General features: G+C 38.5%; 1 protein-coding gene across 1 annotated transcript; it reads right to left on the bottom strand.

Annotated features, from left to right (window-relative positions):
* Positions 1–867: 867 nt before the first annotated feature.
* Positions 868–13725, bottom strand: AMOTL2 (angiomotin like 2). Its single transcript, XM_072407633.1, has 10 exons — positions 13561–13725; positions 11138–11924; positions 9814–9967; positions 8458–8602; positions 7899–7991; positions 5674–5969; positions 5287–5582; positions 4989–5176; positions 4752–4898; positions 868–2338 (listed from the first exon to the last, which is right to left on the bottom strand). The coding sequence occupies exons 2-10, from the start codon at positions 11827–11829 to the stop codon at positions 2280–2282; spliced, it is 2070 nt and encodes a 689-aa protein (XP_072263734.1). The 5' UTR covers positions 11830–11924; positions 13561–13725; the 3' UTR covers positions 868–2279.
* Between the last annotated feature and the right edge of the window lie 526 nt (positions 13726–14251).

Genomic DNA, 14251 nt, shown 5'->3' with positions numbered 1-14251 from the left:
CAATTGTGGTGGAAAACCACATGGTTGGTTTCTCCCAGGGATACAACAAACTGGTGCCATGTGCCGAGAGTGGCCAACTACACAGCAAGTAACTACATTTACACATGGCTGTGGTCACGGCACAACTCTGCCCACACCACACAGCCAAATGTGGCTTGCAGGTAAACCAGTGGCGGAATGCTGTTCCTTGTGGCTCTGAATTAGCCTAGCCCTTTCACATAAAGCTAGATAACAACCAATACCAACTATTTGTTGGAAATAACCTTGAAAAACAATCCAAGACACACTGTAACCATCAGTGAGGTATTAGTAACCACTGGAATTATTTTCCTATTGCTACCAATCAGATGCAAACTTTAAGGGCAGATCTGTAGCTGATTGTTGGTTTGTTGAGACGAAACTCTGTATACTAGATTTTTTATTCCCTAATGAGAAAAGATTTCCAGAGCACTATGTATAACTGCCAGGCTAAAATCAGTGAATTACGGTATGTCACTTTTGTGATGATATAAAAAGAAGGCTAAAGCCCTATTGTCCTAAATGGAGAACACACAATACTAATATGCAATACAGAAGAGCACTGCCACATTGGATAGGTCTCTTTAGGGTCTTGACATTGACTATTGGGAGCTCATTCTCAGCTTGTATGTAGACTTCTGCATAAATATTGGAGGCTACAATGAAAGATTGTAGATCACTGGCTTTCATTCAGTCCAGTATGCGTAGCCTGTCACATTTTTCTATACTTCGTTAACAATTAATATTTTTATTATAGTGCTTTTAACCCCAATGATATCAAAAGTACTAACTGGCTTTTTATTACAGCTAAAATATAAGTATAAAAAAGTAATTGATCACACAAAACAATTTTGTTTTAAATCTTATTTATTAATTTTATATTTAAAATTACAAAATTCTGGTCTGCAACAGCAGTGCCAGATTGCATCCGGGCAGCATATAATAAGCAGAATAATATTAAGACACAAGAGCCACGCTTACATCTTTAAATACTTTCGATAACTTAAGTAAACTCACAGAAAATATATATATCGGATTCATACATCTTTGGAATAGAACACAGACTTTCACAGCGCAGATAGGCAGAAATGACACATACAAAAAAAAATATATTACATTTGTAGCCCATCACTTTTGTCAAACAGAGAAAGTATTATCATTCCTCGCCTGGCAAACACAGGGCGTAGAAAGGGGTGACCACTTCTAAAGAAAAAAATCTTTAGTAAATTGCTTAAAGCAATTTTATGTTGATCTAATTTTGTAAACACGCAGGAAATAAATTGAACAATAACCACTGTTGGCCAGCAACAGCAGTATACAAGAATGGAAAGGACGGAGGGGGTAGAACATTAAAATACAAAATAAATACAATATAGCATTTTCTGGAGAGGGAGTAATATATTGATTTGCCTACTACTCATGAGCCTCAGGAAGTGAAAAAATTCACAAAAACTGTCATCAAAAGGTGTTAAATTACAAAAATCATCCCATAGCAATAGAAAGAATCAAAATTTTTAAAAGAATGGTCTTTTTTTTTTGTTTTTGCTATGGGTAGCCCTTTCCCACTCTTTTTTAATGAGGCCATATAGTTGTCCTGAATAATTCAGTTTTGAATTTATAAGCTTGTGTTTTGATAAAATGTCAAAGCACAAAGGATGTGGGGCAGAGACAACAATACAGTTGTGTTGTGCATAAATAGTAACAATGGAAGGTGTTATAAAAATAAACACATAAGTATTTACATGAAAAATGTTTGGGACAAGAGTCCGGTAACTTTAAACCACTTCAAACCCCTACAGTTTTTTGTAGGTATTTCTAGCAGCAAAAAGGATTGGACCTTGGCTCTCCAAAGCCATAAAAGTAGATGTGATTCTTCTTCCCCCAGAACATGTCCATGTGAATCAAAGTCTTAAGTCAAAGCTGTATTTCACATTCCAAAACCACTTTTATCACATTAATTGATGTTGGCAAGTGTCGATGGCATCTGTTTGTCGGAGATATCTAAGAAGGTCATGTCTTCCAGTCTTCTTTAATTCTATCCCCAGCTTCAGACTGCAACTTCAGATAAACAATGCATAAAGTCCATCTGAGTTTTATATCTCCAGCTTTACAATGACCTTGTTCCAACTCCGGGAGCACCTTGTCATACAGACTGAACACGGCATCCCTTGTCTGTAGACTACAACTGTCTGACCAGCAACAAATCTTGGCCATGTAAGACTTTCTCAAGTTTGAGGGTTTACCCCCAGGCAATGGATAGCTCAGATGAGGATCTCTACCATTTCAGAAACATTGGAGCTTTTGATAGAGGACACTGTTTCTGTAAGACAGAAAAAAAGGTTATGAGTAAATGATTAGTCTGGGGAAAATATCAAATTTATTTCATGATATAACTGCAGATTAGTAAGGGCAAGCTAAATGTGATTAGTTATTAGGCAATAGGCAAACTTCATTAGGCTATACAAGTCCCTAAATCATTAGGATGCAATAACACTTAAAGCACCCTATGATGTATATAAGGTGTGTTAAAGTGACCTCTTAGTCAATACTACTGTATGTTATTTCAGCACATCCTAAGGGATATGCAGCAGTGTCATTGCAGTATAATGAATCAGGATCAATGTGTTTAGATTCAAACATGCTGATGGTAATATTCACAAAATTCTGCATACAGACTTAAAGTGAATTATTTGAATAATATGCTAACTTATTTCCCTTCCACATTAGTAAGATTTTTTTTGAATGCTCAGTAGCTTACCTGTTGTACTACTCAATCACAATAACAAACTGGTCATAGTAAAATGATATTAATAATTCAGAGTATTAAAGTGATGTGCTAATTACATGCAGTGCTATCATTTCATATGTATTTGACACACACCATATTGTAATATTTGGGATGCCAGCATAGGAATAGCAGCAGGCTGGCAGACATTAATATAAAGTCTTTAAACACCATGTCAGGCTCAAAGCAAATTGTTCCTGCATGACTGGATTATGTGTCTAGCTGTAGATTTGCACCCGCGTTATTTCTTCCTCTGATTCAGCCTTCACAAAGGCGTTTGAATATAGAAGTGATGAAACAATCATGTGACCAGTATGTGGAGACAAAAAATAGTGAATTCCACACAGTGAACTAGAACAAGTATAGACAGTGGGTTTGCTTGTCCTCTGAAAGATTGTATCATTGGCGTGATAGACAGACGGAATGATACATCCAGTGCTTCCAGGCATTTACATTGGTCTACTATGTGCAGACATCTTTAAAAGGAGTATGTGGGGTCATAATGGCCCGTTTTCATTGGTGGAGGGGGAGGACATTCCAGACATGCCTGTGGCTTTGGATAGTAAGCAGATATGCTGCAAATGGTGATGTGAAAGTATGGTGGTGGTTGAGCAACTTGAGTAGTGGGAAATAGGAGTCGGTCAAAAGACTTCCAACATTTCTTTTAATATGGAACTATTCTGAGAGGGTTGGATACGGTAAAAATGGGATGATTGGGACGATGAAGATGAAGAAAGGCTTGCTTTGCTAATGATGAACACATCTCACTTAAATTTTAACCCATCTAATGATATAACATTTACACAGGAGCACAGAAGAGGGAAAGCACCAATAGACAAGGCCAATTTAGTTCAGTGCAAAGTTTGAGGACCACTTGGGTCTTTTTCTGTTGTTATTTTTCTTTGTAAGTATTATTAGACAATGAAATACGTCTTTGGTTTATGGAACTGGGGCTATATATGTGATTGTAAGTGCAACTATTGGGCCTAACAAGACAGCAAACTCTTTTTGGTCCAGATTGTTAAATTTTAAATAGTTCCTGCAAACAATTTCTGAATATAGTGATGGGTAAATGAATTATGGTGAAAAGTGGATTCAGTGGAAATCCACTGGTAGATGGGCTCTATCAGCTTTTTACTATTTCAGTAGCCCAAGTTACATAAACCCGAAATATATATTTTTGTTTAACATGAGATCGGTTACTGCCACTGCACTGCCGTATGGCGCATGTTAGCTCTCAATCAATTCCATGATCCTTCCTTCATACGCTAGCAATGCTCCCTTCCCCCTTGCTCTCAGTATCTTGGCCTCACACCTGCATTCTGTTCCCAGCTGCATAGCTGAGATTCATTGAGATTAGTCATCACCAAGGGAGGCCAAGCCTTGGCAGGGATTGTGCGAGGAGAAAGCGCTCAGCTATGCAGGGCTCGGCACGGGCTCAGCCTGGGGGAGGGGAGGTGAGCGAGTGCAGCTTCTGCCATTGCGAAACATCCTGCGAACATCAGCCTTGCTCGCTAGATGTAGAAAAGGCACTCGTCCTACATACACATCATCCAGACTTGTTTTAGCTAAGAATTAGTGAGGAACTAATACCCGGGGCAGTGTTTGATGGGAAAAATGCAATATTTACTGTCAAGTTTGTATTTATTTGAATTCAGGGTGATCAGAACACACCTACTGCTTATAGCCTTAAACTGATTTGTGGGAACTGACATTTCTGGAATGAAGTGTGAGAAGTTAATAATACCTCAGCCACAATGTATACCAGTATTCTAAGATTTTCTCACAAATGTTTTACTAAGTAAAGACAACAATGCCTAAAATTATTTTCCTAGCATCATGTTAGCTAGAAGTGTCATTGTTATGAGTAGCAAAGATAACTCTTCACACAAGAACAATGAAATTATGGCGCAGAAATCCATGGGTATAACACATAACCAAGACCTACCTAGAGAAGATGAGGTGTTCTTGTCCAGAATGCAGTCTGCCACACTTGTTGGGTCTGTTGAATACTCTGTCTGGGTGCTTCCATCTTTAGAGCCATGCTTGGTGTGAATGGGCACGGTGCTCATGTTGGATGTTGGTGATTTACTTACTGAAGGTAACCAGAAAGAACATATAAGTATTGCTAAAATTGCAAAAACTCAATTGCGATATCTCGTTAGACATAATGTACCGTCATTACCTGGTGCTCCTTGCGATGTATTGTTTACTTTGCTTTCACCAGCTGCAGAGTTTGGGCTTGGCACAGATGGAGTGAATATAGAGGGTACTGATTTAGCAGGTCGCAGGGGGCCCTGGTGAGGTTTACGTTGCTGTAAGACTTTAATGACTGCATCCTTCTCCAGTATTTGAGCATGCAGAGCTTTAATTCTGTAAAACATAAACAACAGAATACGTGAGTTGGAATCAGAATAAAATAGACTGTAGTGGGACAAAGCTAGAATTCAACAGATTTACAGAATGAAGTCAACCAAACCTACCTGTTCTCCATTTCTTGGTGCCTGTGGCTGACTATTAGCAGGTCCTCATTGAAGCTATTGTTTGGCGAATGGCGAGGTGAATGGTTGATAATGGTAGTGTCTCTCTGAGCGGCCGCAGTGGCTGCAGCGTCCATGGCAAATTGGCGCATAGTGCGTTCTTCCAAATACTTCTGTTCCCACTTTGTCATGTCAGCCTCTAAAGCCAGGATCCGTTCTTCCTTCTCCCTCAGCTGCTCAGAAAGAACATAGACAGAGATTTCCGGAGACTGGCTTCCATTTTGAGTCACTGGTTGTCTCTGTTGGAAAAGTTATTGGAGTGAGTTATTTGTGTGGATTACTAAAGACATACAATAAACTCATTGCACCAAGCAGTGACATGCAACTCACCTGCTGAGCCCTTAAGTTTTTCAACTCCTGTTCCAGTCTCGTTCTCAGACGCAATTCTAACTGTTCTCTCTTCTCACAGGCTGCTTGAAGCTGGCTTAATGCCTGCTGTAGTCTTTCCACTTTTTCCACATACGCCCTCTTCTTCCGCAGCTCATCTTCAGTACGAGCGGCTGTAGACTGCGCATTACTCAGAGCCTTTTCTAGCAGCTCTGCCCTTCGGCGCTGGTCCTCGTTGGCACTTCGCAGGAGGATAATCTCCCTTTCCAACTTCTCTTTTTCTAACTGCTGTTCACGGCCTGTAATGAAGAACAAGAAGATCATAAACAACTTTGTATCTCAGTAGGTTTGTATACTCTTTGGATAAAAGTTTCCTATTTAACTTGTTAGTGTCCTTGGTTGGAAACACATTTGGAGAATGGACATGGAGAATCATGGAGTACCTGTCAGCAAACATTCCTCACTACACATGCTTCAGATTTCATCTAACATCTTAAAGTGCACTGTGTAGCCACTCAACTTGCATATTAGCTGTCCCTAGTGAATTTGTAGGTCAAGGTCATTACCTATTCATAACAAGTGATGCATATTTCAGGTCAAGATTTTAAGCAGACAGGCTGTTTCTTGTGGGAATAGCAAAGAAACAAACATACACCCAAGGAACAAATACAAAACGTCTGCAAACAGACCAGCCAGTAAGGGTTTTGGAATGATGTTTTGAAAAAAAACTTCACTCTCTTCACAAAGAAAAGAGAAGCAATGTTCTAAATGATCAGCAAACACGGGGAAGAAACTGTTTAGCATGATAAGCTATGTACATAACCAAGGGGCCTATGAGATTTGGAGGTGTTTGCAGGAGCTTTGTGTGTGTGGAATGACCTAAACAAGAGTATTTCTTAGAGTATGGTAAACTTGACTGCTCCTGTACTGTTCCATGAAAAGGTTAAGCAAACATGCATGTTCCCAAGCTTGGAGCAGTTAGAAAGCTAGGACATGACAGCTCAAGGATATATATCCTGGTAAGACCAGTTCTTCCTGGTGGTGGTTCCAACTATCCCAGGACGGAACTGCACTAAAACATCAGTTTATTGTGGTTGTATGTATAAGGGATCATGAAAAACACACATTAATTCAGCATAGATGTTTCTTATAGAAACATCCAAAGGGATCAGAAGCCCAAGCCTAAGGGACGGGCTGGAAATGTTGAGCTACCAACTCATTGTCCTACCAATGATCACAAAGGATATGAGTCTTGTTTGTCTGCTCGGATAATCCAGTGATCAGTTCTTTCCCAACATCTGACTGCTTTTTTAGGTTGAATAACTATAAATTGTACAGTACATAACCCAAGGCAAAGCCACAAGTTGTTTGAAATCATATAATTCATTTTCCACTCCTTTCCAGATTTTCTGTCTTTTTAATTTACTAGTAAATAATAAATTCAATAAATATAGTTGTAATAACTGGAGAATAAAAAATAAAGTCTTATCCTGTTAACCCATACACTTCTAATTTCTTATTATTTCCCCAGAAGTTCTTTTCCCCATTTCTGTAAAGAAAAGGAGGGGGCTGGGTAGCTCGGCTATTGGAATGTGAGGAATTCAGGTCACATTGAACTTTGTTTGTTTGCTAAAGCAACATAATCTTTTCTTCAGGAAGCAGAGAATGAACACACCTCCCCTGCATCCTTAAAGGTGCATTGGGTCAAATCCCACGTACACAGCTCAGGCTACATGATCTTTGTTTATCAAGTCAAAAAAAATCCAGTATTACTCATTTTACCTGTGCAATATAACTGGTAGACTCGATCACACCACAAATATGATGTAATCTTTTTTTATCATAAAGAATGTTTCCAGAAAAGCAGAGGTTTTTAAACATAATTGAGGACTAAGTACTTTTAAACCTAACCATGTAGCCTCAAATTAAAGAATTATTAATAACGTTATGAGACTCAACATGTAACAAATAAGGCTACTATAAATAATATTTTATAATACACAGGGGAAGTCATGATATTGCACGTAGGTCCACTTTATGCTAAATTGCTTAAAACAAAAAAATAAAATAACCTATACAGAAATTACTTATAATAAATGATGCATTATGTAAGAATTACCTATATGATTATGAATGTTTGTAACCTCTTGTATCTATGTGTAACCTCTTAATGTATCTATGGATTTACTGTTCCGGTTAATAGTCTGGACTCGGGTATATTAACTTACACTGAGCAAGCAGTTTGGACACAGTTCCCTGAACGTCTTCCCTCTGCTCCACATTCCGGGCTGCTAGCTGTTTGTTTGCAGTTTCCAGCCGTTCTAAACAAAAAGACAATAGAAAATGATTATAGGGGAGGTTCAAAAATTGACATGCTCATTCAATTCATTTATTTAAAGTCCTAATAAACATTCTTTCTCATATCAAAATGACATATCATTTTACTATTTTCTGCTGGCATGTCCTACTTCTCAAAATAATCAGTTTTAGATCTAGTCTTGACTTTAAATTTAGTAGAGTGTTCTGGGATGTCTTACTTTAGAAAAGATTCAATAGATTGTAAATAACACAATGCTGATGATCTATATAGGTTAATGACTTTTGTCAGAGAAACTATTGTTGTCCCTGAACCCCTGCTGTCTGATACGTCTTTCTACATAGCTGTTGCTCTTAAGAGTCTACTCATTTAAGCCTACTATCTATTGTAAATGGCTAACACTAATTGATTGCTGCACCACAGAGCACTTTTGTTGTAAAAGATCCTTTTCTTTGTTTGAGAGCCCTTACCTCTTAAGTCACGGTTAAAATCCTGCATGCGCCTCATCTCTCCTTCCATCTTGGTCCTCATGGCAGACTCAAGGGACTCACGCTTAGAAGAGGCTTTCATGAGATTCTCATAAGCTTCAGAAATTCGCTGAATTTCAGTTTCCAGCTACAAAAATATAAAATGATTGTCAAGGTTATTGGAATTGTGGTTGTATAGTAAAAAGAGTTTTATTTATTAAAAAAGGAAAGGGAACATAGAGTATAGCACAGGGTACAGTTATACCAAAGTGCAAAATGTATATGTCTACTAAAACCAAGATTTGTTAGGACAGAGGACGCTAATACTATCGGCATTCTGTCATTAAAATTGTTTATTAGGACATATCATACTTAAAACCTTAAAATAAGGTCCTGTATACACAGTGGCATTATCTTAGTACATATCTATAGCAATCAGAACTGCCTTCTTGATGTAATTATTAAGTAAATTGCCTAAGCAAATCTTGTACATACCCGAGTAAGACTACTTCAGTTTAATAGTTGATTTTTTTCAATTCTATGCTAATCTATGGTGTTGCTTACATTTAAATACCGTCTGCAGACTCAATGCCACCTGCTTGTCTGGATTGCACATTTGCTAAAGGCTCGGACCCCCCCTTCCCAATTCCCTACAGCTGAGGCCTTCCTAACACAGCCACCTTTTCATCCCTACACAATGGCTCATTGATGCCGCATCAGGTCAGCTCAAGCAGAACACAAAACCCAAGCAACTGTCAGCGGCCCTGAGCTCTACGTGTGCCTCTAACAAATGTCTCATAGCTCAACCATTGTGTGAAGATCCCTCGCAGCTGTTAAATGGGAGACTATAAGGAAAGGGAAGGGGGGCATAGAAAGTGAAAGAGATGACAAAAATGAAAGACACCCCACCCTCTTGGACCAGCTGGGGAATTTACTACAATACCCGGTTTGTTAAAAGGAATCATGTTTTGGACTCTGATGTGTTTTTTAAAGTTTATGGGTTGTGACGGTGTGTCAGAGACAGCTGCTAAATTCCAACTGAGTTACCTGCTACACTTGCAACACATCCATAAGAACACCAATCTACATCAACAAAACAATGATTTTTATATATTTTATATATGTTTATAATAATGGACCTTATGAACATTGTTTGTTGCTTTGATTAAAGGTAATAAAATATTTGTGGTATACACAAGTATTTTACAAGGCAACATTAAGGAAAAGGACTTGCACTGCACAGAGAAACAATTTTCATTTTTCAGCCTTCTTTTGGACAAGGCCAACTTGAATCTGATAAGTTGCAATGCCCATTTGCAGCACTCCTTTTCCTTGTCCACATAGATCATTTTCTCTTACCTTCTGGATCTTAACAGCTTTCTCACTGTAACTCTCGAGTTCCCGGCGCAATTTTTCATTTTCTCGTAGCAGAGCATCCATTCTAGCCATGTGTGTACCTGCTACATTAAAAGATGCCATCTGCCCATAGTGTAAGTTTGGATCTGGCATGGACCTACAAGAAACAAAACAATGCTCGTGTTTAGATATTGCAAACAAAAATCTCATACCAATAATAAAGTCTTGTTTTATTAATAAATGTAAAATGATAAAAGGCACTTGAATTCTTTTTGCAGTTGATGACTGATGGTTCTTAAAGCCTTAAATGAACCAACATACTTAAGTGTATATTGGACATATTTTATAACACTTATTGAAAGATTAACAGAATGCAGGACTTGTACGGTCTTGCACTCTCTACACTAAGTGAGCATCTATTACTCTGAAATAGTATTCAGAAACATCAGGCACCCATCCAAGAATAATGCACTAACTTCTAAAAATAACCAATACTAGATCATACAAGATGTAATCTCTCTACTCAATCTTTACACCTTTTTCATGATTATAAATGTTGAATTCCAGTTTCCGGAGAGAAAACATTCAGGTTAGGTGTGCTGCCTAAAGCTAGTCTCACAGGCCATTCTTTTAGACTCCCCTGCCTAGAAATTAGGAATTCATGATGGCCTATCACAATGGGACTGGTATTTCCGTTAATGGATGTTGTTTCTGCCAAAGGGGTTACAAGAATTAACATGGGAACAGATTCTTTCATTGTGAGACTGGACATTTTTTCTTAACCATTATCTTCCCCCACTGGCTTTTGGAGCCACTTCCTGTCTCTGTCTATCTCTTCCTGTGTGAACAATGCAGAATTGTTGCAACCTAGCCAGACCAATGTTTATTGTCAGAGATCTCTTAAAAGCCAAACACACCAGAGTTAAAAGGAATTTTTTTACACCTCCTTTTTCAGGCAGCTATTAATACTATGCCATACCTACTACGTGCGTAAATACATCTCAATGTGCAGAGAAGAATTCTGTCTGCTAGTTATCAGCTCTTTTCTGAAATGTTTAACACAGACTAAGATTCAGAGTCCCATTTGCCTACAAAATTATGCTTTTAAAAAATAAATAGTTTAGTGGCTAAAAATTGTCAGAATTCTGAACACTTTCCGTAAGGTATATAACAGAAAAAACGTCAAGGTCTAAAGAACCCAGCAATGTCGAGTTTATCAACTGACCAAAAACTGAAGCAAAAGAAGCAGAATATGTGAAAAATGTTCTCCACAGCACATAGTTTTCAGTAGAGGCAAAATAATTATTGGTTAATTCTCTGTGCTCACCTGATTTCAGGCTGCTGGTACAATGGGAGATCTCCTGAATAGCGTCTCTGCTCTACAGCATAACCATTAAGATTAGGGTCAGGATGGCTGTACCTTGGGTATTCAGGAGGAGCATTTCTATATTGCATTGCTTCTTCTTGTTGTCCACGAGCTACTGTAAGCTGGTACTGCTTTGAGAGCTGGGGGAAGCTATGAGAGGAGGTCATAAGGTTTTGGGGTTTAGCACCATTGCGCTCTAGAGACATCTGCAGCAACCTTTCGCTCAAAGACCTAACATGACCATGCTTTAGCTCCATAAGTGACTGGTCTTGGTGTGAAGGAGCATGCTCTACCATCTGGATATTTTGAGCTGCATAGTACTGAGACAAGGCAGCCTTGGCTTCTTCATAGGTTGGAAGCTCCTCACCCTTATGGTGGTACTCATGAACTTGATACATAGGATTCTCCAAGTAGAAATGATCACAATGGTGCTCCTGCCCTTGAGGCTCCTGCCTTGTAGAAGGGCTACCCTGCATCTCCTCTTGTTCAAGGCTTTCCAGGGAAGATCTAGGGCTTCCACTGCTTCCTCCGGCCCGTAAAGCCTGTTGCTGAATAGCTAATAATGTACGATTTTCACTCAGATTTCCATATCTCAGTTGCTCCTGGATAAGACGGTGAAGAACCGTTCCAGATGAATCCTCTGCGGTTCTCATCCTTGTTCAAAAAAGTAAAAATCCCACAAAAGGATGATGATCTATCAATATTCCTTTCTCCAAAACTTCTGATCTATGGGATTGCTGCGAAGAGCCTGTAAAGGAAAAGAAAAATAAGTTAAAGAAAAATAGATTAAAAGACATTGTAATGGGAATCATATGGACCTACCATTACTGGTGGATCTAAGGGATTCCTGCTCATCCTAAACAAAGCAATTACCATTTCCTTCTTTATGTTTTTTGCCAAAAAATTCCTAACAAAGGGACTAGATAAGATCAGAGACTTCCTAGTACATAGCTTAAGGCTGAAGGATCTTGATTATTAGTAAGTATTCAACTGAAATGGACATGAAAGGACTGACCTTGATGGCACCTTGTTGTGGTTAATTGCACATACCTTTCTACTGCTCCTGTCCCTCAACTCCTGCTGTTTCACAGCAACCTGGAGAGGTAAGACTTTTGCCCTGTTTTGTTTTTAGGAGGAGGGGGAATGTATTAATGATTGGAATTTTTCCCTCCTCTTTCTAAAGAGATAAAGTCCAGTATTTCTCTGGTATGCCCCCCTGCGGCTTCTGTTTTGGAGCCCTCCCATTGAAAAGCATGATATTCCTAGTTGAAAAGAGAGATTCCCATAGAAATGTAGAGCTACAATAAGCTGCAGTTGTGGGAATTCTTCATAAACCAGTACATAGTTTGCAAAGCTTCATTTTTATTTTCTTCCCAAGCAAACCTACCAGGCAATTCAGAATTGTACTCTAACCTCTCCACCACTATATTGCCTCTATTAGTCAGCCGTGGGTTAAATCTAAACAATTTTCCACATTCTACAAATTGCTGAGTATAACATACAGGATGACTTTATTGGCCACAAACCTGTGGCTTTCCTGCTCTGTTAACGCACAAAGGTTTTTTTTTCCACGGCTACCACCTCACAAATATCTAAGATGTGACATCACCAGGCCCTTTATGTTGCAATTGACATTCTTTGTGGATTGCAGTCCTGCCACAAGTATACAAAAGCTTGTGCTAAAAACAAGAACAATAACAAAAATACCCCATGAATTCCTTTGTCATTGTCAGGGGTGACCAAACACCTGCATAGTTCTCCAAGAATGCACCATGGTTAACCCTATCCAGGCACACTATGGGAATAGTTCTGTATTAAACAATGTCATTAACCCTTTACAAAAACAACAAGCGCACAGATAAAAAAAAAGCTATAAGTCACCAACCGGCCATACAATATCAGTATAATAGAGAAATGCATGCTATGTATAGGATACATGTACACAATGCTGAATCCCAGCATCACATTTAGAATCATGCTAACATATGTTACATAGATTCAACAAAGAAGTAAAATATTTATCATACTGAACATTGTAGAAATAGAATGTTACACAAATAATGAAGCTGTTTGTAAATACAAGGTTACCATATGTTCTCCTAATCAATACAGAATTAGCTACATATTATATAGACCATGGCTGCACTCATTTTATATTTTATACAATTTTATAACATATGCACCTGGCACAGCAATGTAAATCCCCATTGCCCATGGACACAAGGCTCTGTGCTCATCACACATGCAGTGAACAGGCATTCTGCACCTCTAATGTGACCCCAGTGCTCTATTCCCCATCTCATCCCTATGTGCACAGGATTATAGGGTGTAGTATAATGCAGGAGATCAGAATCCTGCTGTAAGAAGTGACAGAGGACACTCACCAGGTCATAGCCGATGTGTAGAGCAGCAGTCTGGGCTCCCAGCATGTGACAATGTCCCTTGTTGAGTCCCTCAGAGTAAGGAGCAGGCTGTGCTCAGCCTGAGTGCTTAGAGCAGAATGAGTGTTCAGTGATCACAGCAGCCAAGCTGCATCAATAGCTCAGCTATGCCAGGAATGTGAGAGTTTCAGGCTCCCCCTGGGATAAAAGCAAAGCATACAAACCCTGCACAGGACACGCCCCTCACCACGCCCCTACAGGGACCGTAATCCCCGCCCACACTCTCTCCAGGAGCTGCGCCAACACGGGACCACCACCAGAGGCAGCAGAACACCCAGCTGCAGAGCACACAGCGCAGAGACAAAGCTAACAGCTCGTCTGGAACTTACCTATATTATCATTATCATTATTATTATTATTATTGTTATTATTAATATTACTAATATTATTATCATCATTATTAATATTATTATCATTATTATTGTTAATATCATTATTACTATTATTATTATTAACATTATTAATATTATTATTATTGTTATTATTAATATTATTATCATTATAATATTATTATTATCATTATTATTTTTAATATTATTATTATTGTTATTATTATTTTTATTATTAATATCATTATTACTATTGTCATTATCATCATTATTATTATCATTATTATTAATAAACAGGATGTGTA

Source organism: Pyxicephalus adspersus, chromosome 4, assembly GCF_032062135.1.
Source record: "Pyxicephalus adspersus chromosome 4, UCB_Pads_2.0, whole genome shotgun sequence".
Lineage (NCBI taxonomy): Eukaryota > Metazoa > Chordata > Amphibia > Anura > Pyxicephalidae > Pyxicephalus > Pyxicephalus adspersus.
Note: the sequence above shows the minus strand (reverse complement) of the source record. Positions and strands in the feature narration are given on the sequence as shown.